Source organism: Heptranchias perlo, unplaced genomic scaffold (genome assembly GCF_035084215.1).
Source record: "Heptranchias perlo isolate sHepPer1 unplaced genomic scaffold, sHepPer1.hap1 HAP1_SCAFFOLD_799, whole genome shotgun sequence".
Classification (NCBI taxonomy): Eukaryota; Metazoa; Chordata; class Chondrichthyes; order Hexanchiformes; family Hexanchidae; genus Heptranchias; species Heptranchias perlo.
Window position 1 is genome coordinate 1,112 of NW_027139834.1, and position 27,235 is coordinate 28,346.

General features: G+C 48.9%; 1 protein-coding gene and 2 non-coding genes across 3 annotated transcripts; 2 read left to right on the plus strand and 1 right to left on the minus strand.

The window, feature by feature from the left end:
* Window positions 1-490: 490 nt before the first annotated feature.
* Window positions 491-13,614, plus strand: LOC137319286 (zinc finger protein 436-like; the record flags this gene model as incomplete). Its single annotated transcript, XM_067981573.1, has 4 exons — window positions 491-607; window positions 3,046-3,166; window positions 5,060-5,133; window positions 11,882-13,614. Coding segments are annotated over 4 exons (1,176 nt in total), but the record flags the coding sequence as incomplete, so codon positions are not given.
* A 9,880-nt stretch (window positions 13,615-23,494) lies between these two features.
* trnaw-cca (transfer RNA tryptophan (anticodon CCA)) lies at window positions 23,495-23,566 on the plus strand. The gene has a single exon. It is a non-coding gene; the product is annotated as a tRNA-Trp (tRNA).
* Window positions 23,567-25,143: 1,577 nt separating this feature from the next.
* trnar-ucu (transfer RNA arginine (anticodon UCU)) lies at window positions 25,144-25,235 on the minus strand. The gene is given in 2 exon segments: window positions 25,144-25,179; window positions 25,199-25,235. It is a non-coding gene; the product is annotated as a tRNA-Arg (tRNA).
* Window positions 25,236-27,235: the final 2,000 nt, after the last annotated feature.

Below are 27,235 nucleotides of genomic sequence, written 5' to 3' on the forward strand. Positions count from 1 at the left end.
GAGAGGGGTCGAGGGGGGGGGGGGAGAGAGAGGGGTCGAGGGGGGGGGGGGGGGGAGAGAGGGGTCGAGGGGCGGGGAGAGTTTCCGATTCTCTCCCTGGTGATTTACCCGATTCCCGCGAGCGGACAGGCCTCTCCCTCCATCCCATAATACCAGGCCGCCCATAGTAACGGTCGCTGGGCCTGGGCCCGGGCCCGGAATCCGTTGCCCCTGGAAACCGCGCAGGAACCGAGCGACCCGAGAGCGGCCTCAGGCCCCGACTCCCAGTCCCCGGCCTCAGGCCCCTCCCCGACTCCCAGTCCCCGGCCTCAGGCCCTCCCCGACTCTCAGGCCCCTCCCCGACTCCCAGTCCCCGGCCTCAGGCCCCTCCCCGACTCCCAGTCCCCGGCCTCAGGCCCCTCCCCGACTCCCAGTCCCCGGCCCCAGGCCCCTCCCCGACTCCCAGTCCCCGGCCTCAGGCCCCTCCCCGACTCCCAGTCCCCGGCCTCAGGCCCTTACCTCCTTCCTCGCCGCCCTGAACCAGCTGCTGGCCGCCGGCGCCATCTCCTTCCAGCTGCCGTCCAACGCCAGGAAGTGTCTGCGGGAGGAGATCCACAAGGACAGGCTGGTGAGCGGAGAGTCCGAGCTGAGCGAACAGCCGGCCGCCCGCCCCCACCTCGAGGGGGGAGGAGAGAGAGGGAGGGGGGGGGAGGAGAGAGAGGGAGGGGGGGGGAGGAGAGAGAGGGAGGGGGGGGGAGGAGAGAGAGGGAGGGGGGGGGAGGGAGGGAGAGGGAGGGGGGGGAGGGAGGGAGGGAGAGAGGGGAGGGGAGGAGGGGGAGAGAGGGGAGGAGGGGGGGAGGAGGGGAGAGGGGGGGAGGAGGGGGGAGGGGGAGAGAGGGGAGGGGGAGGGAGGGAGAGGGGAGGGGAGGGAGGGGGGGGAGGGGAGGGAGGGGGGGGGAGGAGGGGAGGGGGGGGGAGGAGGAGGGAGGGGGGGGGAGGGGGAGGGGGAGAGGGAGGGAGAGGGAGGGAGGGGGGGGGGGGAGGGGAGGGGGGGGGGGAGGGGGAGGGGAGGGGGGGAGAGAGGGAGGGGGAGGGGAGGGGGGGAGAGAGAGAGGAGGGAGGGGGGGGAGGGGAGGGGGGGGGAGGGGGGGAGAGAGAGAGGAGGGGGGGGAGGGGGGGAGAGAGAGAGGAGGGGGGGAGGGGGGGGAGGGGAGGGAGGGGGGAGAGAGAGAGGAGGGGGGGGAGGGGGGGGAGGGGAGGGAGGGGGGAGAGAGAGAGGAGGGAGGGGGGGAGGGGAGGGGGAGGGAGGGGGGGAGGGGAGGGGGAGGGAGGGGGGGGAGGGAGGGAGGGGGGAGAGAGAGAGGAGGGAGGGGGGGAGGGGAGGGAGGGGAGGGAGGGGGGGGAGGGGGGGGGGAGAGGGGGGGGGGGGGGAGGAGGGAGGGAGGGAGGGAGGGGAGAGAGAGGGGGAGAGAGGAGGGAGAGGGAGGGAGGTAGAGGGAGGGAGGGGAAGGGGGGGAGAGTGAGAGAGAGGGGGGAGGGGAGGGAGAGTGAGAGAGAGGGGGGAGGGAGGAGAGGGGGGAGGGGAAGGGGGGAGAGGGGGGAGGGGAAGGGGGGGAGAGGGGGAGGGAAGGGGGGGAGAGTGAGAGAGAGGGGGGAGGGGAGGGGGAGGGGAGGGGGAGGGGAGGGGGAGGGGAGGGGGAGGGGGAGGGAGAGGGGGGAGGGGAGGGAGGGAGGGAGAGGGGGGAGAGGGGGGAGGGGAGGGAGGGGGAGAGGGGGAGGGGAGGGAGAGGGGGGAGGGAGGGAGGGAGAGGGGGGAGAGGGGGGAGGGGAGGGAGGGGGAGAGAGAGAGGGGAGGGAGGGGGAGAGAGAGGAGGGAGAGAGAGAGAGAGGGAGGGAGAGAGAGAGAGAGGGGGGGGGAGAGAGGGGGGGGGAGAGAGGGGGGGCGAGAGGGGGGGGGAGAGAGGGGGGGCGAGAGAGGGGGGGAGGGGGAGAGGGAGGGGGGGAGAGAGAGGAGGGGAGGGGGGAGGGGGAGGGGGGGATGGGGAGGGGGGGGAGGGGGGAGGGGGAGGGGGGGAGAGAGAGAGGGGAGGGGGGAGAGAGAGAGGGGGAGGGGGGAGAGAGAGAGGGGGGAGGGGGGAGAGAGAGAGGGGGGGAGGGGGGAGAGAGAGAGGGGGGAGAGAGAGAGGGGGGGAGAGAGAGAGGGGGGGAGAGAGAGAGGGGGGGAGAGAGGGAGGGGGGGAGAGAGGGAGGGGGGGAGAGAGAGGGGGGGGAGGGGGGGAGAGAGAGGGGGGGGAGGGGGGAGAGAGAGAGGGGGGGAGGGGGGGAGGAGCTTGTCCCCCATTCAGTCCGACCATGTCCCCCATTCAGTCCGACCATGTCTGATTTGTATTTCACTCCATTTCCCCCCTTGGTTCCATTCCCTTTAATCCCCTCACCCAACAAAAATCCATCAATCTCAGTTTTGAAATTTTCAATTGACCCCCGGCCTCCCCCTTTTCCGGGGGAGAGAGTTCCAGATTCCCACTCCCTTTGTGTGAAGAAATGCTTCCTGACATCACCCCTGAACGGCCGGGCTCTAATTTTAAGATTATTCCCCTTGTTCTGGACTCCCCCCACCAGAGAAATAGTTTCTCTCTATCGACCCCATCAAATCCTTTAATCATCTTAAACCCCTCGATTCGATCACCCCTTAATCTTCGACACTCGAGGGAATACAAGACTCGTCTCTGCAACCTGTCCTCGTAATTTAACCCTTTTAGCCCCGGTGTTATTCTGGTGAATCTGCACTGCACCCCCTCCAAGGCCGATATGTCCTTCCTGAGGGGACGGTGCCCAGAACTGGACGCAGTGTCTCCAGATGGGGTCTGACCAGAGCTCTGTCCAGCTGTAATATAACTTCCACCTCTTTGTATTCCAGCCCTCGAGATAAAGGCCAACGTTCCATTATCCTTTTTAATGATCTTTTTGTACCTTTCCACCATTGGGAGGGTGGTGTGGGGAGGGAGCTGTTGGGGGACAGTTCCGGGCTGGAGCCAGGGTGTAACCTCTCTGTTTCCCCTCCCCCAGGTGACGGACTCCTCCGGCCACATCCTGTACTCTAAGGAGGAGGCGACTAAGGGCAAATTCGCCTTCACCACTGACGACTACGACATGTTCGAGATCTGCTTCGAGAGCCGCCTGCCCCCGGGTGAGTGAGTCCGAGGGGGGGGTCCTGGGGTACGGGGAGGGCTCGGGCAGAAATAATAATAAAAGGGAAAATAGCTCACTGATAAGAAAAAGGGATGAGAACAAAGTCCAGGTCACAAATAGTGTCACGGGTAATATAAATACTTCAGGTTCATCAAAAAATACAGGAAATAATAAAATAACTGATTAAAAAATAATACAGCAGTGATGAAAAACAAGTGTGATATTTTTAAGAAGTGAGAAAAACAGCATCAGAACCTACGAATTAAGAGCAGGAGTAGGCCATTCGGCCCCTCTGCCATTTGATAAGATCATGGCTGATCTAATTATGACCTCAACCCTACTTTCCCATCCACCTGCTATAACCTTTGACTCCCCTGTTAATCAGGAATCGATCTAACTCAGCCTTAAAAATATTCACTGACCCTGCCTCCACCGCTCTCTGGGGAAGAGAGTTCCACAGACTCACCACCCTCTGAGAGAAAAAGTTTCTCCTCATCTCCGTCTTAAATGGGAGACCATTTATTTTTAAACTGTGGTCCCCGAGTTCTTGTCTCTCCCACAAGGGGAAACATCCTCTCAGCATCTGCCCCTTCTAGTCTCCTCACGATCTTATATGTTTCAATAAGATCACCTCTCATTCTTCTAAACTCCAGTGTAACACAGGCCCAACTTGTCCAACCTTTCCTCATAAGATAACCCCCTCATCCCAGGAATCAGTCGAGTGAACCTTCTCTGAACCGCCTCCAAAGCAATTATGTCCTTAAATAAGGAGACCAAAACTGCACACAGTATTCTAGATGTGGTCTGGTAGGTCTGTTGCCCAAATACACAAGTGCAGCTAGCATAAGGAATAAAACAAGTGAATCATACAGTTAAAACAAGTATAAAAGGACTGTTAGCAACATAGCTGCCAGACTGGGCCTGCGGCAGGTGATGAGCAAACCAACACAAGGGAAAAACCGACTTGACTTTGCCCTCACAAATCTACCTGTCGCAGATGCATCCGTCCATGACAGTATTGGTAAGAGTGACCACCGCACAGTCCTCGTGGAGACGAAGTCCCGTCTTCACACTGAGGACACCATCCAACGTGTTGTGTGGCACTACCACCGTGCTAAATGGGATAGATTCAGAACAGATCTAGCAGCTCAAAACTGGGCATCCATGAGGCGCTGTGGGCCATCAGCAGCAGCAGCAGAATTGTACTCCAGCACAATCTGTAACCTCATGGCCCGACATTTTCCTCACTCCACCATTACCAACAAGCCAGGGGATCAACCCTGGTTCAATGAGGAGTGTAGAAGAGCATGCCAGGAGCAGCACCAGACGTATCTAAAAATGAGGTGCCAATCTGGTGAAGCTACAACTCAGGACTACATGCATGGTAAACAGCAGAAGCAACATGCTATAGACAGAGCTAAGCGATTCCACAACCAACGGATCAGATCAAAGCTCTGCAGTCCTGCCACATCCAGTCGTGAATGGTGGTGGACAATTAAACAACTAACGGGAGGAGGAGGCTCTGTAAACATCCCCATCCTCAGTGATGGCAGAGTCCAGCACGTGAGTGCAAAAGACAAGGCTGAAGCGTTTGCAACCATCTTCAGCCAGAATTGCCGAGTGGATAATCCATCTCGGCCTCCTCCCGGTATCCCCACCATCACAGAAGCCAGGGGGTTCAGGGTCCCGTGTCGGAGTGCGGAGTCCCTGTGGGTTTGGGGGTTCAGGGACCCGTGTGGGAATGCTGAGTCCCCATGGGTTTGGGGGTTCAGGGGCCCCTGTGGGAGTGCGCAGTTCCATGACCATGGAGCAGTAATGTCGGCGGGGGCGCGGGTCCCACACGGGGTGTCGGTGGGGGCCGGTCCTAAGCTTGGTGTTTTCTTGTTCTCAGGCCATTTTCGAGTTCCTGACCAGCTGATTATTCTCAACACCAAACATGGAGTTGAAGCCAAGAACTATGAAGATGTGAGTGCCCGTGCTTTCTATCCCCTTCCCTGCGGTAATGTAGAATCTACAGCAGAGAAACAGGCCATTCGGCCCAGTGGCTTCATGCTGGTGTTTATCCTCCACACGAGCCTCCTCCCACTCTGCCCCCATATCCCTCTATTCCTTTCTCCCTCATATACGCATCAAGCCTCCCCTTAAATACTATTCACCTCAACCACTCTGTGTAGCAGCGAGTTCCACATTCTCACCACTCTCTGTAAAGAAATTCCTCCTGAATTCTTTACTTGATCTTTTCGTGCCTCTCTTATATTTCGGCCCCCTTGTTCTGGTCTCCCCCACCAGTGGAAGCAGTTTCTCCACATTCACCAATCCTAATTTTCAATACCTCTATCGGGTCTCCTTTTAGTCTTTTACAGAGAAAAGAGCCCCAGCCTGCTCAATCTATCGTGACGGGCACGTCCGCATCCACTCAATTCCGGTAACGTCCTTGTAAATCCTTCCCGCACTGCCTCCGGTGCTTCAATATCCTTTCTGTAGTGTGGGTCTCTCAAGTCAACAATGGATTTACTACATCTTTGTCCGATCTTACAGACCGTCTCTCTCTCTCTCTCTCTCCCTGCCCAGATCGCCAAGGCGGAGAAGCTGAAGCCACTTGAGGTGGAGCTGCGACGATTGGAGGATCTGTCAGAGTCGATCGTCAATGACTTTGCCGACATGAAGCAGCGAGAGGAAGAGATGAGGGACACCAATGGTAGGAGCACCCAGCACAGGCTTCAGTCTGCAACACCCGCCCCTTCTCCACTTACTGCTCTCGGTCTCGGGGACCCTGTCTCGTTCCTCGGTCAGCGTCACTCACCCCTCCGAGTCAGAAGTTTGTGGGTTTTAGCTCCCTCCACCTCCCGGCACATAAGCCCCTCTCCCCTTCTCTCCCCCATAGCACGACCCTCAGCTTCATACGGTGATCCAGTCGTCCTGTGAAAGATGCAGTGGGCTCTGCTTCAGGCACTTTGTGGCAAAGCATCCCTTGCCCCAACTGCCCTCCACTAGCCCTCGGAGTAAAGAGGGGTGGTCTAGGGCTTGGGTACCAGGGGCCAGGGGTTAAAAGGACTGCAGGACTGATCCCCAGTGTCAAAGGGACTTAGTTTTTTTTTAAAAACGTACATTTATTTCGCCCCTTCCACGACCTCGGGACGTCCCTGAGCACTTTATAGCCAGTAATGTACTATTTTGAAGTGTAGTCACTGTTGCAATTTAGGAAACGGGCAGCCAACTTGTGCACAGCAAGATCCCACAAACAGCGTTGTGATAATGACCAGATAATCTGTGTTTTAGTGGCGTTGGTTGAGGGATAAATATTGGCCAGAACACCCAGGGGAGAATTCTGCTCTTCTCCCATTAGTGGCCGTGGGATCTTTTACATCCACCTGAGAGGGGCAGGCAGGGACTCAGTTTAACGTCTCATCGGAAAGACGGCACCTCAGACAGTGTGGCACTCCCTCAGTACTGCACTGGGAGTGTCGGCCTGGATTAGGTGCTCGAGTCTCTGGGGTGGGGCTCGAACCCACCATCTTCTGACAAGGGGGCCTTGTCGAGGCAGATAAGATTCTGCATATTTTCATTCCAAGTTTGACTGCAGGATAAGGGAACGTGTGTACAAACTGGGGCGAGTGTGGGCAGGATGGAACACCCGGAGGGGAGGCTCTCAGTAGGGGAGCGGAGGGAAAACACAGAGTCCTTTCATGGGCCGTTAGATGGGGTGCTCCATGGGCTGGAGGCCTCCACTCATCTAAACCAGGGAGTTGGAGTCAGAGGGCTGGGACCTTTCTACACCAGAGGGCAGAGTTGTGGAATAAGTTTTTGGGGAAGGACGGTATAAACGGGGTCCAGAGACAGAAGGGATCATTTGAAGCCCCTGGGATTAAAGGGACAGTGGCTGCATGGTTACAAAATTGGCTAAGGGACAGAGAGTCGTGGTGAACGGTTGTTTTTCAGACTGGAGGGAAATATACAGTGGTGTTCCCCAGGGGTCAGTATTAGGACCACTGCTCTTTTTGATATATATTAATGACTTGCACTTGGGTATTCAGGGTATTTCAAACTTTGCAGATGATACGAAACTTGGAAATGTAGTAAACAATGTGGAGGATAGTAACAGACTTCAGGAGGACATAGACTGGTGGAATGGGCAGACACATGGCTGATGAAATTTAACGCAGAGAAGTGGGAAGTGATACATTTTGGTAGGAAGAATGAGGAGAGGCAACAAAACTAAATGGTACAATTTTAAAGGGAATGCAGGAACAGAGAGACCTGGGGAGTGCACAGACACAAATCCTTGAAGGTGACAAATTGAGAAGGCTGTTTTAAGAAAAAAAGCATCCAGGATCCTGGGCTTTATTAATAGAGGCATCGAGTACGAAAGCAAGGAAGTTATACTAAACCTTTCTAAAACACTGGTTAGGCCTCAGCTGGAGTATTGTGTCCAATTCTGGGCACCACACTTTAGGAAGGATGTCAAGGCCTTGGAGAGGGTGCAGAGGAGATTTACTAGAATGGTACCAGGGATGAGGGATTTCAGTTATGTCGAGAAACTGGGATTGTTCTCTTTAGAGCAGAGAAGGTTACGGGGAGATTTAATAGAGGTGTTCAAAATTATGAAGGGTTTTAATAGATTAAATAAGGAGAAACTATTTCCATTGGCAGAAGGGTTGGTAACCAGAGGACACAGATTTAAGGTAATTGGCAAAAGAACCAGATGGCGATGAGGGTTTTATTTTCCGCAGCGAGTTATGATTTGGAATGAGCTGCCTGAAAGGGCAGTGGAAGCAGATTTAATAATAACTTTCAAAAGGGAATTGGATAATCACTGAAAGGAAACATTTGCAGGGCCATGGGGAAAGGGCAGGGGAGTGGGACTAATGGGACAGCTCTTTCAAAGAGCCAGCACAGGCACGATGGGCCGAGAGGCCTCCTGTGCTGTAAGATTCTAGGTGATGGGATTGACCTGTTAGGAAGGGACATGGTGTCAGTTGTGGACAGAGTGACGCTCCCATGAAAGGCCTGCCATGTCCCTGCTCTCACCTGAGCTGTTTAGCGAGAGAGGATCCAGGATGGGGATTCGGGGGAGGGAGTGACCCCAGGCATCAACCAAAGGCCAGACTCGGAGCAGCAGTGACCCAGGAGCAGGGAAACGGTGCTCGGGGCAGCAAGGTGAAAGGAAGAGGGAGGGCTGCCTTCAGTGAAGTGATCTTAGTGCAGATTGAATCCACTCCTCCAACCTGTTTGATGAGCCCCTCTCTCTCTCTCCCTCTCTCTCCCGACGTGCAGAGTCCAATGTAAGGAATCGTACAACACCAGGTTATAGTCCAACAATTTTATTTTAAAATCACAAGCTTTCGGAGATTATCCCCTTCGTCAGGTGAATGAGTGGAAGGTTCTCAAATCGCATATCTTCTATTAGGCTGGGACAGCATCACACCAATCAAAAGATGTCGTTGTTGTTCAAACAGGCCAGTCACGGTGAACAGCACGTCCCAGTACACTGGAGAACAGCGTCCACGACACCACACAACCCTGCCACGGCAACCTCTGCAAGACACGCCAGATCATCGACACGGATACCACCATCACACGAGAGGACACCACCCACCAGGTACATGGTTCATACTCCTGTGACTCGGCCAACGTTGTCTACCTCATACGTTGCAGGAAAGGATGCCCCGGAGCATGGTACATTGGCGAGACCATGCAGACACTGCGACAACGGAAGAACGGACACCGCACAACAATCGCCAGACAGGAGGGTTCCCTCCCAGTCGGGGAACACTTTAGCAGTCAAGGACATTCAGCCACCGATCTTCGGGTAAGCGTTCTCCAAGGCGGCCTTCGAGACACACGACGACGCAAAATCGTCGAGCAGAAATTGATAGCCAAGTTCCGCACCCATGAGGACGGCCTCAACCGGGATCTTGGGTTCATGTCACGCTACACGTTACCCCACCAGCAAGGGGGGAAAAAAACTTATCTGTTTTTAATATTCTCTCTCTCTCTGCCTTTCGGGTCTCTTTCTCTCTGTCTGTGTAATTTGACACAATGTGTATTCAGTGTACTGGGACCGACTGTTTTCCGTGGCTAATCTGTCTGAACACCAACGACACCTTTGATTGGTGTGATGGTGTCCCAGCCGAATACAAGATATGCGATTTGAGAACCTCATTCACTGCTCACCTGGCGAAGGAGATAATCTCCGAAAGCTTGTGATTTTAAAATAAAATTGTTGGACGATAACCTGGTGTTGTAAGATTCCTTACATTAATTGAACCCGTCACTTGCAACATTTAAGAAAACGAAATTAATAAAGGTTACCGTAAAAAATATTTTCTGGAGCATCTACGCAGTGTGTTTGTGCCGGTTCAAATGGCACAAAGAGCTGGGGTTTCAGTTTATTTTATTATCCTTGGTCCAAACTCACTCTCCCTGCTTCCAATGTCTTTGCTTCTCGTCCAGATATTAAGATCATCAATGGCGGCTGCAGCACCCAGCATGCAGCGCGGTGCGGATTGTGCCCTATCTGAATCAGTGGAGCCCAGTGCGCAGGCGCAGTAGTGACTCATAATCGGTCAGTGTGTCCTGAGCATGCGCGGCCAGTCGAGGCTGCGGGAGGAGCGCGTTCGGTGCAGGTCAGAGGATCGGAGCAAGAGGCTCAATAAACCCCGGGGCCCGGGTCCGGGCTCAGGCCCAGGCTCAGGCTTTACAAACCCCGAGTGCGGCCCCAGACCCGAATATAAAACAGTGAACATTATCCCCCCCTCACTACCCGCCGGGAAATGAAGGGGAAATGGGGATCGGTCAGGGAGCGTCTGAAAATGAAGGAGAAATGGTGATCGGTCAGGGAGCGTCTGTAAATGAAGGAGAAATGGTGATCGGTCAGGGAGCGTCTGTAAATGAAGGAGAAATGGTGATCGGTCAGGGAGCGTCTGTAAATCAAGGAGAACTGGTGATCGGTCAGGGAGCGTCTGTAAATGAAGGAGAAATGGTGAACGGTCAGGGAGCATCTGTAAATGATGGAGAAATGGTGATCGGTCGGGGAGAGTCTGTAAATGAAGGAGAAATGGGGATCGGTCAGGGAGCGTCTGTAAATGAAGGAGAACTGGTGATCGGTCAGGGAGCGTCTGTAAATGAAGGAGAACTGGTGAACGGTCAGGGAGCATCTGTAAATGATGGAGAAATGGTGATCGGTCGGGGAGCGTCTGTAAATGAAGGAGAAATGGTGAACGGTCAGGGCACGTCTGTAAATGAAGGAGAAATGGTGATCGGTTGGGGAGCGTCTGCAAATGAAGGAGAAATGGTGATCGGTCGGGGAGAGTCTGTAAATGAAGGAGAAATGGTGATCGGTCGGGGAGAGTCTGTCAATGAAGGAGAAATGGTGATCGGTCAGGGAGCGTCTGTAAATGAAGGAGAAATGTTGAACGGTCAGGGAGCATCTGTAAATGATGGAGAAATGGTGATCGGTCGGGGAGAGTCTGTAAATGAAGGAGAAATGGTGATCGGTTGGGGAGAGTCTGCAAATGAAGGAGAAATGGTGATCGGTCAGGGAGCGTCTGTAAATGAAGGAGAAATGGTGAACGGTCAGGGAGCGTCTGTAAATGAAGGAGAAATGGTGATCGGTCAGGGAGCATCTGTAAATGATGGAGAAATGGTGATCGGTCGGGGAGCGTCTGTAAATTAAGGAGAAATGGTGAACGGTCAGGGAGCGTCTGTAAATGAAGGAGAAATGGTGATCGGTCGGGGAGAGTCTGTAAATGAAGGAGAAATGGTGAACGGTCAGGGAGCGTCTGTAAATGATGGAGACATGGTGATCTCTATATCTTCAGTCATCCAGGGAGCTCTAGCTTTGGATGCCGTTCCTTTCCTCATCGTGGGAATCTGTCTACTCTGCACCCAAACCAACTCCTCCTTGAAGGCCTCCCACTGTTCAATTACTGTTCTGCCTGCCAATTTTTGATTCCAATCCACACGGACAAGATCCCTTTTTAACTCACTGGAATTAGCCCTCCTCCAGTTAAGAATTTTCACATTTGACTGTCCCCTGTCCTTTTCCATAACTGTTCTAAACCAAATGAGATTATGATGACTGCTGCCCCACTGAAACATGCTCCACCTGCCCCACTTCATTCTCCACACCGAGCCCACTGCTGTACTCACACTCACGCTCTCACACTCTCTCTCACCCTTTCACTCATGGTTTAGGGCCACTGAAAGATGATGCGATGGGTTTGGATTCCAGCACAGGGTGGAGGGAGAGTGTGTGGGACGGGGATTTTCAGCTTTGAGTAATGAGAGAGGAAATAATGTTCCACAGAAAGTCGAGTTATCTGATCTGAATTTCTATCCTGTACTTACAGTGATAACTTTTATAAACTCCTTTTACAGGGGAGGATTTGCAGAGGGAAACTCAAACCAAAGATCACGTCAAGATCTGACAGAGTCACTCGATTCATCAGGACCTGAATATCATCGGCCTTTGAATGTGGAAGGAGAAATGTTTGTCTGTTCTATCTGTGGGAGAAGATTTCAAACATCAGTGTGAGTGGGAAAGCACCGAGACACACACACCCGAGTGAGAGTGTTCCAGTGCACTGACTGTGGAAAGAGCTTTCACCAGTTACACAGGCAGAAAAAACATCGCACCATTCACAGCGGGGAGAAACCGTACACGTGTTCTGTGTGTGGACGAGGTTTCAACTGATCGTCCAACCTGGAGAGACACAAGGACACCCGGACCACGGAGAAACCGTGGAAATGTGGGGACTGTGGGAAGGGATTCAGTTACCCTTCAGAGCTGGAAACTCATCGACGCCGTCACACTGGGGAGAGGCCATTCACCTGCTCCGTGTGTGGGAAGGGATTCGCTCAGTCATCCGGTCTCCTGACACACCAGCGAGTTCACTCTGGGGAGAGACCTATTAAATGTTCTGACTGTGAGAAGAGGTTTAAAAGCAATATTGAACTGTTGAGACACCATCGTACTCACAGTGCGGAGAGGCCGTTCACCTGCTCCGTGTGTGGGAATAGATTCACTCAGTCATCCACCCTGCTGACACACCAGCGAGTTCACTCTGATGAGAGACCTTTTAAATGTTCTGACTGTGCGAAGAGGTTTAAAAGCAATATTGAACTGTTGAGACACCATCGTACTCACAGTGCGGAGAGGCCGTTCACCTGCTCCGTGTGTGGGAAGGGATTCACTCGGTCATCACACTTTCTGTCACACCAGCGAGTTCACACTGGGGAGAGGCTGTTCACCTGCTCAGTGTGTGGGAAGGGATTCACTCAGTCATCGACCCTGCTGACACACCACCGTGTTCACACTGGGGAGAGGCCGTTCACCTGCTCAGTGTGTGGGAAGGGATTCACTCAGTCATCGACCCTGCTGACACACCACCGAGTTCACACTGGGGAGAGGCCGTTCACCTGCTCAGTGTGTGGGAAGGGATTCACTCAGTTATCGACCCTGCTGACACACCAGCGAGTTCACACAGAGGAGAGGCCGTTCTCCTGCTCCGTGTGTAAGAAGAGATTCATTCGGTCATCACAGCTTCTGAAACACCAGCGAGTTCACACTGAGTGACCATTAAATGTTCCGACTGTGGGAAGAGATTTAAAATCAGAAACGAACTGCTGAGACATCGACGCACTCACACTGGGGAGAGACTGTTCACCTGCTCCGTGTGTGGGAAGAGATTCACTCGATCATCCCACCTTCTGAAACATTAACTTGTTGACACTATTGAGTGACCTTTTAATGCAGTGACTGTGAGAAGAGCTTTAAAAGTAGAAATGAACTGCTGACACATCAACGCATGCCCATTGGTTGAGAGACTGTTCACCTGCTCCGTGTGTGGGAAGGGATTCACTCAGTCATCACACGTGCTGAGACACCAGCGAGTTCATGAAATGAGCAGGTCCAACGAGCCGGTCTGTAACACAGGCCAATGACTCAGTGCAGCTCGTTACCCAGTCACTGGGCTCCGTTATAGCCTCTCCTGTCAGTAACACACAAAGAGAAATTGTAAATCTGAAACAGAAAGAGATAATGTATAACACTTCATGTCAACCACCAGTTTTTCCCTCTTTCCGGCTTTTAAAACAATCTGTTTCACAGTTTGTCAAACCCGAAACAGCCTCTGGGATTTGCTGATTGAGAATTTCAGTGGAAATTGGGACCGTCATTAAGTATCGGAACAAATATCCCCGCTGAGGTTTCAGGATTGTTACTGGTTTATTTATATCAGTGAGTGACCGATTTTAAACTAGTTGAGGGTCTAAACCTCAGGTCAGAGCCTGGGATAGACAAGAGATTCTTCAATGTATCAAGTTAAATTACACTGATTCCACCAACACTGGACATCACATCCCTCAAACATTGTTACCTGTTACTGTATAAAACTGGTGAGGGTGGAAATGGGAAATAACTGAAAAAAACTTCATTGTTTCAAAGTTACTTCTGATCATTATTATTATACAAACATTCTACAGCCGGTCCCTTAAAAAGGACCCAATATCAAACCAGTCCCCAGTCCTTGGGCCTGTGCCGATGTTGTGATTTGCACCCGCTTCTGACTGACTTGGTATCAGATGCACTCCCGTGAACAGTAAACGGATGGAGCCGGATCCATAAGAGAAAAATGAGGACCGACCTCCGCGGTTCTCCCAGAGTGCGGGAGGCGGAGTAACAGCAGCAGACAGAGAGATCTCTCTAAACCAGCCGCTGCCGCCGGAGAGAAGCGAGTCCCGTTCCGAGCCGTGTCTGTCAGGCGCCCGCTGACCCTCTCTTCACTGAAGGGGACCGATTCAGCACCAACTCACACACCCACCATTGGATCATTGAATCACCTTCAACACCTGAATTACATCACCACTTAATCCTCTATACACGAGGAAATACAAACCTTGTCCATGCAACCTGTCCTCATAATGTAACCATTTTAGCCCCGGTATCATTCTGGTCTTTCTGCGCTGCACCTCCTGCAAGGCCAATATATCCTTCCTGAGGTCTGGTGCCCAGGACTGAATGCCGTACTCTGAATGTGGCCTCAACAGAGTTTATAGAATTGTAACATAAATTCCACCCTTTTGAATTCCAGCTCCCTTGAGATAAAGGCCGACATTCCATTAGCCATTTTAATTATTTTTTGCACCTGTCTGCCAACTCTTCCTGATTTCCCGAAGTATCTCTGCTCACCCACAGTTCCTGGCTTCTCACCATTTTGAAAATACTCTGATTTATCTTGCTTCGGGCCAAAGTGGATGGCCTCACACTTCCCCAGATTGAAACTTTGAACACTCTGGGGCTCTTTTGTTTCGAAAAGAGAAGGCTGAGGGTGACCTGATACAGGACTTTAAGATTATGCAAGGGTTTGATAGGTCAGATGTAGATAAGGTGTTTGTACTTTTGGGAGTGGGGACATCAAAACTTGGGGTCATGAATATAATAGTCATCAATAAATCCAATCTGGCATTCAAGAGAAACATATTTATCCAGAGAGGCGTTAGAATGTGCAGCTCGCTCCCACACGGAGTAGTTAAGGCGAATCGCATGGATGCATTTACGGTGAAGCGAGATAAACACATGGAGGAGAAAGGAATATTCGGGTTTGCTCATCGGGTTAGATGAAGAGGGGTTGGAGGAGGCTCGTCTGCAGCATAAACACCGGTATAGTCTCGTTGGGCCGAATTGCCTGTTTCTGTGATGTACATTCGATGTAATTCTCTGTAAGCTCCATCTGACACAGTTTTACCAACTCACTGAATCTATCAATTTCCTTTTATAACTTAATGCTCCCATCTACACTACTCACTGCGCCAAACTTGGTGTCGTCGACAAACCTGGATATACCGCTCTCTATTCCTTTATCTGCCTCATTTATGCAGATCCCTGGGGGACACCACTAATCAAATCCTGTCAATTTGAGTACATACCTATTAACCCTACTCTCTGTCCCCAACTCCAAATCAACTCCCTCCCCATGTCAATGGGTTGCTTTGAATTCCACATGTTCTCATTTCTGTTAACAGTCTCTGATGTTAAACCTTATCGAATGCCTCTGGAAGTCAATATACACATAACCCCCATGGACACTCCATCATTTACCACATTAGTTACATCTTCAAAAAGGTCAACTAGTTTCGTTAGACTTGACTAACACTTTACAAATCCATGCTGGCTCTCTCTGATCAATTCAGGATTATCCAAGTGCTCAGTCATTCTTTCCCTAATAACGGATACTGGTAACTTCCCCACAACAGACGTCAGACTAATAGGTCTATAATTTCCTGCTTTATCTCTCCTACCCTTCCTATATAATGGAATGACATTTGAAATTTTTCAATCCATGGAACAATTCCTGAATCAAGAGAGTTTTGAACGATCATGACTGAAGCATGTACAATTTCCTCACCTGTTCCCCTTAGTCCCCTGGGATGGTCACCATCAGGTCCTGGAGATTTGTTTATCTTTAGTCTAATTGTTTTCTCCAATACCATTATTTTACTTACACTGAATCCCCTTGATTTATTTTCAGTTTTCCTCGTGTCTCTGGTACATTATCCTCATGCTTTTCTGTGAGTGTCAAAAAAGGCTGCTATTTCCTGATTTTTCAATTACAATATCACCTCCATTTGTCTTTAAGGGGCCCACATTACTCTTAGTCACCCTTCTTTCTCTTAATGTACATGTAAAAACCTTGAAAGTTGTCCTTAATTTCACTCACTAGTTTTTCTCGTTTCCCTCTTTGCACCTTTTACGATTTTTTTTTTAGTTTCAGCACCACAATAAACAACTCTTCACTGTGAAATTTGCTCAATTAGTTCTTCAGTGTCAGAGCGAGAATTGTCCATCCCAAATTTATTTCAAGTAACAAACACAAGCACAAATATTCATTCGTGTATCAAAGCACTGATGGACACAGAAAGATAAACACAGCTTGAAACGCAGTCACTATCGGGATTCACAGGGAAACGGGCAAGCGAAATGGACAAAGATCAAACAGTCTGAACCCACAACAGAATGTGACGTGTAGCTGATAGATATTAATGAGAGGAGGTGGGAAACAGTGCCATGACTTGGCTCCGTGGCTTAGTTGGTTAAAGCGCTTGTTCAGTAAACAAGAGATCCTGGGTTCAACTCCCTTTGTTTAATTCGTGGTGTTTCGTGAATTTTAGACGGAAAAACGCACAGTGCGGTGTTTGTGTTTTGTTCAGGAGCCAACACAGAACTGATCAGGAAGTCTCTTCAAAAATGCCTTTTCATTATACAGACAGCCCTCTCATAGAATGTGTCCGTGACACGTTCTTGTTTCTGGGCTCGTTGAGGTTGGGGGATAATTCTCGATTCGAGGGTCATACCCTGGAGAAGCCCTAATTTAACCCTAGACTTTTGATCTCGATGTGCGGTTCAAACTTTTGCAAAGAGGAAAAATAAATCCCCAAATCACTCCACCTGAATCTCAAGCGCTTTCGGAAGAAGTTCAGTTCAAACAATCAGGACTTTAAAGGCACCTCAATGACCTGCACTTTCATTGAACGAGCTTTGCTTGCAATCGCATTCGACCTTGAAACCGCTCTGGGCTTTCATCTCACTGAAGCAGAGTTTGGCCGCTCTGTGTCTGTGAGCATGTCGGTGACGAGGTTAGCTCTGATATTGGTCGCTTTCAATTTTTAAGATCTCGTCAAGTTCAGGGAAAAGAAACCAAGAATCGAATTGTCCCTGTAAGTGATGAATTGAAGGGATTGGTGCTCCAAGCAGATCTGGAAAATGCGCAGTGCGGTCGCTCAGGAATTCCAAATCCACCCTCTCGCCACTCGGCGATCATATTAACTGAGCTTTACTCTGGCCCAGTGTCACCGCGCTGAAATCGAGTATTTCTCCGGCACGTTTCTCTTAACTTCACAGTTGCTGGTTTAAGAGTGAAGACCGGCTCGTAGGATTTTCACTCCTGCAAGTTTCAACCATTCATTTTGTAAAAGTAAACTGACAGTGGACAGCTGTTCTATTGGTCACTGCAGCCTCAAGGTTTAGCTCAGTGAATTACTGGTTTCGCAGGTGACCTCTTCACTTGTCTCGATGGTGCTATTGGTTAGATTGATTCGAGCCCTTATTTTATTTTTCCTCAGGATTCATCGCCTCAAAGTTCCAGGGTTTCAATGTGTGTTTTGTCTGCAAGAAAATGTACCGTGATCATTGCCGGCTGAGCAGGGCTGATATTCCACCATTTACCCTGTGGACTAAAAAAAACCTTGTGATCGGAGAGCAGGCACATGAAACTTATAAAGGAATGGAACATTGGCTTCACGGAAATCACAATTCATCTTGACAGACAAGATCCTGAAAGGCGAATTCGCTGTGACATGGAGATTTCTGTAGTGAGCGAGACCAGACTGTTTCTATGTTCAGAGAATAAATGGCGCACGCTTTATGTTGGAAAAGCAAAACGGTGGGGATTTTTGTCATAGCCCGATACCTTTCGTGTTGTATCAATTGTCCCTCGTTGCGTTACTTTCATCTTGATCGCATAACCAGTTAGGGCGTTCTTGTGATAAATGGCGACAATTGCCTGCTTTGATAAATTTAACAACGGCTGCACCAGATTCCTGGCGTCAAAAACACTGAACTTTTAATCCCACTCTTCAGATACAGTTTGTAAAATAATGAAATTTCATCACATGAAATGCACAAAAATCAAAGATTCCAACCACTCGCTGTGTAAAGAAGTTCTTACTCATGTCACCTTTGGTTCTTTTGCCAATCACCTTAAATCTATGCCCTTTGGTTCATGTCCGTTCCGCCAATGGGAACAGTTTCACTCTATCTACTCTGTCAAGGCCCTTCATGATTTTGAATATGTCTGTCAAATCTCCTCTCAGCCTTCTCAGTTCCAAGGAGAACAATCCCAGCTTCTTCAGTCTATCCACGTAATTTAAGTCCCTCATCCCTGGAATCATTCCAGTAAATCTCCTCTGCACCCTCTCAAGGCCTTCACATCCTTCCAAAAGTGCACTGCCCAGAACGGGACACAATACTTCATTTGTGGCCGAAATAGTGTTTTATGAAGGTTCATCATGACTTCCTTGTTTTCTAATGTATGCCCTCTTCATAAAGCCCAGGACCCCGTCTGCTTTTTAAACCGCTTTCTCAACCTGCCCTGCTACTTTCAAGGATTTCTGCACATATACCCCAAGATCCCTCTGTTCCTCTGACCCTTTCAGAATTGTGCCCTCTAGTTTATATTGCCTCTCCTCGTTTTTCCTCCCGAAATGCATCACCTCGCATTTTTCCGTGTTAAACTTCATCTGCCACGTGTCTGTCCATGCCACCGGCGAATCCATATCCTCTTCAAGTCTATCATATAGAACCATAGAATCATAGAAGTTACAACATGGAAACAGGCCCTTTGGCCCAACATGTCCATGTCGCCCAGTTTATACCACCAAGCTAGTCCCAATTTCCTGCACTTGGCCCATATCCCTCTATACCCATCTTACCCATGTAACTGTCCAAATGCTTTTTAAAAGACAAAATTGTACCCGCCTCGACTACTGCCTCTGGCAGCTCGTTCCAGACACTCACCACCCTTTGAGTGAAAAAATTGCCCCTCTGGACCCTTTTGTATCTCTCCCCTCTCACCTTAAATCTATGCCCCCTCGTTATAGACTCCCCTACCTTTGGGAAAAGATTTTGACTATCTACCTTATCTATGCCCCTCATTATTTTATAGACTTCTATAAGATCACCCCTTAACCTCCTACTCTCCAGGGAAAAAAGTCCCAGTCTGTCTAACCTCTCCCTGTAAGTCAAACCATCAAGTCCCGGTAGCATCCGAGTAAATATTTCCTGCACTCTTTCTAGTTTAATAATATCCTTTCTATAATAGGGTGACCAGAACTGTACACAGTACTCCAAGTGTGGCCTCACCAATGCTCTGTACAACTTCAACAAGACATCCCAACTCCTGCATTCAATGTTCTGACCAATGAAACCAAGCATGCCGAATGCCTTCTTCACCACCCTATCCACCTGTGACTCCACTTTCAAGGAGCTATGAACCTGTACTCCTAGATCTCTTTGTTCTATAACTTTCCCCAACGCCCTACCATTAACGGAGTAGGTCCTGGCCCGATTCAATCTACCAAAATGCATCACCTCACATTTATCTAAATTAAACTCCATCTGCCATTCATCGGCCCACTGACCCAATTTATCAAGATCCTGTTGCAATCCTAGATAACCTTCTTCACTGTCCACAATGCCACCAATCTTGGTGTCATCTGCAAACTTACTAACCATGCCTCCTAAATTCTCATCCAAATCATTAATATAAATAACAAATAACAGCGGACCCAGCACCGATCCCTGAGGCACACCGCTGGACACAGGCATCCAGTTTGAAAAACAACCCTCTACAACCACCCTCTGTCTTCTGTCGTCAAGCCAATTTTGTATCCAATTCGCTACCTCACCTTGGATGCCATGAGATTTAACCTTATGTCACAACCTACCATGCGGTACCTTGTCAAAGGCTTTGCTGAAGTCTATGTAGACCACGTCCACTGCACAGCCCTCATCTATCTTCTTGGTTACCCCTTCAAAAAACTCAATCAAATTCGTGAGACATGATTTTCCTCTCACAAAACCATGCTGACTGTTCCTGATTAGTCCCTGCCTCTCCAAATGCCTGTAGATCCTGTCCCTCAGAATACCCTCTAACAACTTACCCACTACAGATGTCAGGCTCACCGGTCTGTCGTTCCCAGGCTTTTCCCTGCCGCCCTTCTTAAACAAAGGCACAACATTTGCTACCCTCCAATCTTCAGGCACCTCACCTGTAGTGGTGGATGATTCAAATATCTCTGCTAGGGGACCCGCAATTTCCTCCCTAACCTCCCATAACGTCCTGGGATACATTTCATCAGGTCCCGGAGATTTATCTACCTTGATGCGCGTTAAGACTTCCAGCACCTCCCTCTCTGTAATATGTACACTCCTCAAGACATCACTATTTATTTCAACAAGTTCCCTAACATCCATGCCTTTCTCAACCGTAAATACCGATGTGAAATATTCATTCAGGATCTCACCCATCTCTTGTGGTTCCGCACATAGATGACCTTGTTGATCCTTAAGAGGCCCTACTCTCTCCCTAGTTACTCTTTTGCCCTTTATGTATTTGTAGAAGCTCTTTGGATTCTCCTTTGCCTTATCTGCCAAAGCAATCTCATGTCCCCTTTTTGCCCTCCTGATTTCTCTCTTAACTCTGCTCCGGCAATCTCTATACTCTTCAAGGGATCCACTTGATCCCAGCTGCCTATGCATGCAATATGCCTCCTTCTTCTTTTTGACAAGGGCCTCAATCTCCCGAGTCATCCAAGGTTCCCTACTTCTACCAGCCTTGCCCTTCACTTTATAAGGAATGTGCTTACCCTGAACCCTGGTTAACACACTTTTGAAAGCCTCCCACTTACCAGACGTCCCTTTGCCTGCCAACAGACTCTCCCAATCAACTTCTGAAGGTTCCAGTCTAATACCATCAAAATTGGCCTTTCCCCAATTTAGAATTTTAACTTTTGGGCCAGACCTATCCTTCTCCATAGCTATCTTAAAACTAATGGAATTATGATCACTGGTCCCAAAGTGATCCCTCACTAACACTTCTGTCACCTGCCCTTCCTTATTTCCCAAGAGGAGGTCAAGTTTTGCCCCCTCTCTAGTCGGGCCATCCACATACTGAATGAGAAATTCCTCCTGAATACACTCAACAAATTTCTCTCCATCCAAGCCCCTAATGCTATGGCTGTCCCAGTCAATGTTGGGAAAGTTAAAGTCCCCTACTATTACCACCCTATTTTTCTTGCAGCTGTCTGTAATCTCCTTACATATTTGCTCCTCAATTTCCCGTTGACTATTTGGGGGTCTGTAGTACAATCCTATCAAAGCGATCTCTCCCTTCTTATTTTTCAGTTCTACCCATATAGACTCAGTGGGCGAACCCTCGGATATATCCCCTCTCACGACTGCCGTGATGTTCTCCCTAATCAAGAACGCAACTCCCCCTCCTCTCTTACCTCCTGCTCTATCTTTCCTATAGCATCTGTACCCTGGAACATTGAGCTGCCAGTCCTGCCCCACCTCACTGTTCTCTACCCTTCCAAGTTTTGTGTCATCTGCAAATTTTGATATTGTACCCTTTACTCCCAAGTCCAAGTCATTAATATATATCAAGAAAAGTAGTGGTCCCAGCACCGACCCCTATGGAACACCATTGCCCACCTCCCTCCAGTCCGAAAAACAACCATTCACCACAACTCTCTGTTTCCTGTCATTTAGCCAGTGCTGCATCCATATTGCTATTGCACCCTTTATTCCATGGGCTGCAATCTTGATAGCAAGCCTACCACGTGGCACTTTATCAAACGCTTTTTGAAAGTCCATATACACCACGTCAACTGCATTGACCTCATCTACCCTCTCTGTTACCTCATCAAACTACTCTATCAAGTTGGTTAAACACGATTTGCCTTTAACAAATCCGTGCTGGAATTCCCTGAGCAATCCACACTCGTCCAAGTGACTGTTAATTCTGTCCCGGATTATCATTTCCAAAACTTTCCCCATCACCGAGGTTAAACTGACTGGCCTATAGTTGCTGGGTTTATCTTTACACCCTTTTTTTGAACAAGGTTGTAACATTTGCGATTCTCCAGTCTTCCGGCACCATCCCCATATCGAAGGATGTCTGGAAGATTATGGCCAGTACCTGTGCAATCTCCCCCTTTACTTCCCTCAGCATCCTCGGGTGCATCCCATCTGGATCAGGTGACTTATCTATTTTAAGTACAGCAAGCCTTTCTAGTACCTCTTCTTTCTCATTTTTTAGCCCATCCAGTATCTTAACTATATCTTCCTTTATCGAGAATCTGGCAGCATCTTCTTCCTTGGTAAAGAACAATGCGAAGTACTCATTTAGTACCTCAGGCCATGCCCACTGCCTCCATGAGTAGATCTCCTTTATGGTCCCGAATCGTCCCCGCCCCTCCTCTTACTACCCGTTTACTGTTAACATGTCTGTAGAAGACTTTTTGATTCCCTTTTATGTTTTCCGCGATTCTTATACTCTCTCTTTGCCCCTCTTATTTCCTTTTTCACTTCCCCTCTGAACTTTCTATAGTCTCTCTGGTTGGCACTTGTGTTATCAACCTGACACCTGTCATAGGCCACTTTTCCCCGCTTCATCTTACTCTCTATCTCTCTTATTATCCAGGGAGCTCTGGCTTTAGTTGCCCTACCTTTCTACCTCGTTGGAATGTACCTTCTCTGTACCCAAATCATCTTTTTAAAAGCCGCCCACTGCTCAATTATAATTTACCTGACAATCTTTAATTCCAATTTACCGGGGCCAGATCTGTTCTCATCCCACTGAAATTGACCCTCCTCCAATTGAGTACTTTTACTTTAGAGTGGACAGTGTCCATTTCCATAGCTATTCCATTCCTTATGATACTGATCGCTGCTCCCTAAATGCTCCCCCACTGACACTTGCTCCACTTGGCCCGCCTCATTCCCTTGCACCAAGTCCAGCAATGCCTCCTTCCTCAGTGGGCCAGAAACGTACTGGTCGAGAAAGTTATCCTGAACACATTTCAAAAATTCCTCACCTTCTTTGTGCCTTATATTATTGTTATCCCAGTCTATATTAGGATAGTTGAAATTCCCGGTTATTACTATTTTATGGCTTTTGCACCTCTCTGTAATTTCCCTGCAAATTTGCTCCTCTATATCCGTCCCACTGGCTGTTGGCCCATAGAATACACCAAGTAGTGTAATCGCATCTCTATTGTTCCTTAACTCGAACTCAGTACCCAGGAGAAATTGCCTAGTTCCTGGGAACTTTGTATCAAGCAGAAGTTAGCAGCAAAAAGTGTTCGTGGTGGGACTGAGAAATGCTTTAACAGCCGGCACCCTGTGAAACAGAGCTCCAAGTATCGGTTTAAATAAAGTCCTGAACTGACAGAGCGGCGGGCAGATGAGGATTGAATTAAATCCCAATTCACTGAATCTAAACAAGGTTTAAATAAGTGAACCTGTCAGGAGTGGGATTCCTGAGCTTGTGTGTGAGCTGAAACTGGATCGGTCCCGTTCTGTAAAGACTGAATGGCAGGCGGCTCCCAGACAGGGCTCAGGCCGGGACTGGCAGCTCTCCGCTGGGAACGGCTGGATTGGAGAGCGGGGCTCCTGCGGTGCTGCTGCTGCTTCCGCCTCTTCGAGTCCCTGTGGCGGTCGGTACCGATCTCCCTCCTATGGATCCGGCTCCAGCTGCTCACTATGGACCTCGTGGCGCAACGGTAGCGCGTCTGACTCCAGATCAGAAGGATGCGTGTTCGAATCACGTCGGGGTCATTGCATTTTCGCAACGTTTCAGTGTCACTCTGTTTTATCGCGGGGGAGTCTTTCAGGGATGGTCTGTTCACTGTGTGTAAAATAATATTTATCACAGAATGAACACACCACAGAAGGAGGCCATTCAACCCATCAATCCCTTACCTGCCTTTTGTAAGACCAATCCCATTGGTCCCATTCCCCGTCCCTTTCCCCGTGGCCCTGCATTTTCCCCTTCAAGTATTTATCAAATTCCTTTTTAAAAGCCACGATTGAATCTGCTTCCACCACCCTTTCAGGCAGCGCATTGCAGATCATAACCATTCGCTGCGTAAAAAGATTTTCCTCATGTCGCCTTTGGTTCTTTTGCCAATCACCTCAAATCTGTGCCCTCTGGTTCTCGACACTTCCGCCAATGAGAACAGCTCCTCTTTATTAACTTTATCTGAACCCTTCATGACTTTGAACACTTCGATCAAATCTCCTCTGAACCTTCTCTGCTCGAAGGAGAACAACCCCAGCACGGGGTAAATGCGGTCAATTAGCTCCAATTTATTTATTTGGGCATTAAACAAAGTGTGAAAGATTGTCAAGGCGTTGTGTGAACGGAGCTCACTGCTTTAAGACAATAAATCCAATCACTGCGTGGGCGCTGGGTTCAAATCTCACAACTGATAGAATTTCTGGCAATGTGCATTTTGATCTGTTCGCAGAAAACCCGATTGTCGTGCGATGGAGCAGAGGATGTGAAAGAAGCTGAAAGTGGAAGTGCAGATATTAGTTTCATCACAGTGACTGGACACGTTTCCACAGGTTCGGGCCTCTCAGCTTAATATTCTTTCCAGCAGAGCGGGACAGGTGATCAGAGTGACCGGGCTCCAGCGGCGCAATCGGTCAGTGCGCGGTCCTGATCTGACAGGACAGGGTCGGGAAATACCGAGGTTGTTAATTCGAGTCTCACCGAGATCAAACAATCCTTTTGCTTGTGAACATTTCGACCGGAGTTGAAGGTATAAGTAGTTTGTTCCAAAATGCATCTTATTTGAATTGCCATGTGGTTCCTCCGGATTACGCTGTTGCAATCGCAGATGAGATGTTCAGTATGACTTGTTTACAGGAGGGAGGCTGCGGTTTTGGAGACACAAACTATGATTTTGATCCATCTACAAATCGTGGGATTTAACTGGAGTTTTAAACCAGCGCCTTCGACCGCTCAGCCAGGATACTTTCCAACCTACACTTCAGGAGCTAGTTTTACAGGAATAGAATTACTACAAGCAAGAATTCTCCCCCTCCAGCACCAATGCTCACACGGCAGCAGGATGCATGTGTCCAGTGAGAAACCTGTCTGAAGGAACATTCAGTCTGACAGAGCCGGAAGTCCAGCAGATTGACTTTCGGTCTGAGCAGCTGATGAGCCTCCTCCTTGAGAGAGTTTCGCCAATCCAGCTCAGAGTGGATTAATAATCATAAATCCGGGTGTGACTGGAGCCACTTGTGTAAGATGAAGTGTCGGGGGCAGTTTCCCGTCCTTGACGGACATGAATGATCCTGCATCAAAATTTCACTTCCCATCTCCCGATCCGTGAACTAAAACCCAACTCTGGTGGGAATCGAACCCACAACCTTTGAATGTCTCCGCCAACCACAAAATAGAAGTCCAACACGCTGTCCATTGCGCCACAGAGTCAGTTATGCAACATGACGGAGAGCGGGGATCCTGTGCTGTGGTTGAGGCGGTCAGGCTGCTCCTCTTTCCGCCTCTCACATTCCGAGAGCCGCGGCGGCAGTCTGCACCGATCGCCCTCCAATGGATCCGGCTCCAGCCGCTTGTTGTGGGCCTGGTGCAAGAACAGTCGCGTCTGACTCCACATCAGAAGGCTGCGTGTTTTGAACCAGGTTGAAATCACAGCATTTTCACTGTGTCTCAGGGTCCTGCCGACTGATTTTAGATCGGGACAGTGTTTTAGCGATGGGATGTTCAGTGTTTGTGCAACAATATCAAAATTAAATTTGATACATTAATGAGCTTTTTGTTCTGTTACTTTGTATTTACACCCTCTCCAGTTTTATGTAGAAACAGTTAACAATGTTTAAGGGATGTGGTGTGCAGTGTTTGTGGAATCAGTGTAATTAAATTTGATACTTTCATCTGTTCCTTCTCCAACCCAGACTCTTATCATTAGATTTGTAGTTTCACCCTGTTTAAAATAGATTACTCAGTGATAGAAATAAATCAGTAACAACCCCGAAACCTCAGCGGGTATATTTGTTCCAATACCTTGTGATGGTCTCGATTTCCATTTAAATTTTCAATCAGCAATTCCCAACGGGTGTTTTGGGTTTGACAAACTAATTTAAGTACTTGACTGGTTCCTGGAAATGATCCAGTGGGGATTTCCTCACCGGTACAGATATAGAAATAAATACATTCCATCATTTCACAAATGACAGTTGTGTAAATAAATATATCGCGATCTGTAAGATGGAAAAGCAGCTCTTCATGTTCATTAAAAAATTTCCACATTTTATTTTATTAATCCACTTACGTTTCAATGTAGAACATATATTCAGAGCATCCCTCGAAACTTAAAGAATGGTAAAACAATTGCAGATTTTACAAACAAATAACACGCTATCGTATAAGTAAGATTAATCCCTACTTTGTGAAACTTGTATTCTAATTGTCTTTATGATGTTAAGAAAAATATTTCTAGATGTACATCCCCAACTTAACGGAGAAACTAAGATGTAAACCAAAAGGATTTTTCAAAAACTATTTGGGGCGATATGATCAGTTCCCCTTCTCCTTTCTTTAATTGTTACCTTTTGCTAATTGTTCATCTTGATCCGTTTGCTTCATTTTTTTCTCAGTCATTTATGGTGAATTTTCTATCCGTTAACATTCTTAAATATTTGATTTGTTTGTTCCTTTCCTCTTGACTTGTGATTTGTTGACCTCCAGGTTAAAGTGTGAAACAGAAATGTGTTTATATTCAGGCGTGACTCTGAAGTGTGAGACCGAGAGGTGATGCCGGATGTGTGACCGAGAGAACAACTGCTGGAGGCGGAACTGTCCGTAACCTGACATACCCCGTGTGGCATTGCTCATGGTGGGTCGGATGACAATGTTTTATATTGACTGAACGGCTATGTATATAACACACAACGGATTTTACTGCTGCTTTAACTCCACAAAGTATAATCACCATAAATGACCAAAGTCTCAGATCAGTTAGAATTGAATTGCTGTTGGTGAGGGGAGTTTGTACATTGGAAGGAGTTTATATATTTACAGCTCCAGGTAAACCTGCAAACCTCCCTCGCCTGTAGGTTACGTCACCATGAGGTTTCGACCTTCCTTTGCGCTTCTGGTCTTCTGAAGTGTGATTGAACCTGACCAAAAGTTTCCTATAATTAGTGAGGAAGGAAGGTATCAGTGTAAATGGGAGATAGAAACGTGGATATTTCACTGGGTACCATGGGAACCAGATACACTGCTCATTCCAGTTAATTGTCCAGCAGCAAACAGAAATCATTCTCTTCAACTGTACTCGCCCGAAGGAAAAGGAAACAAACAAAACTGCTCAGTTCTTTGTTTTAGCTTCTTCTGTTGGTTTACGTTCACTCACCGAGAAAGTGACAGGGAGACTGAGAGATTGGATTGGCTTTTTTCACTTTATAATCTAT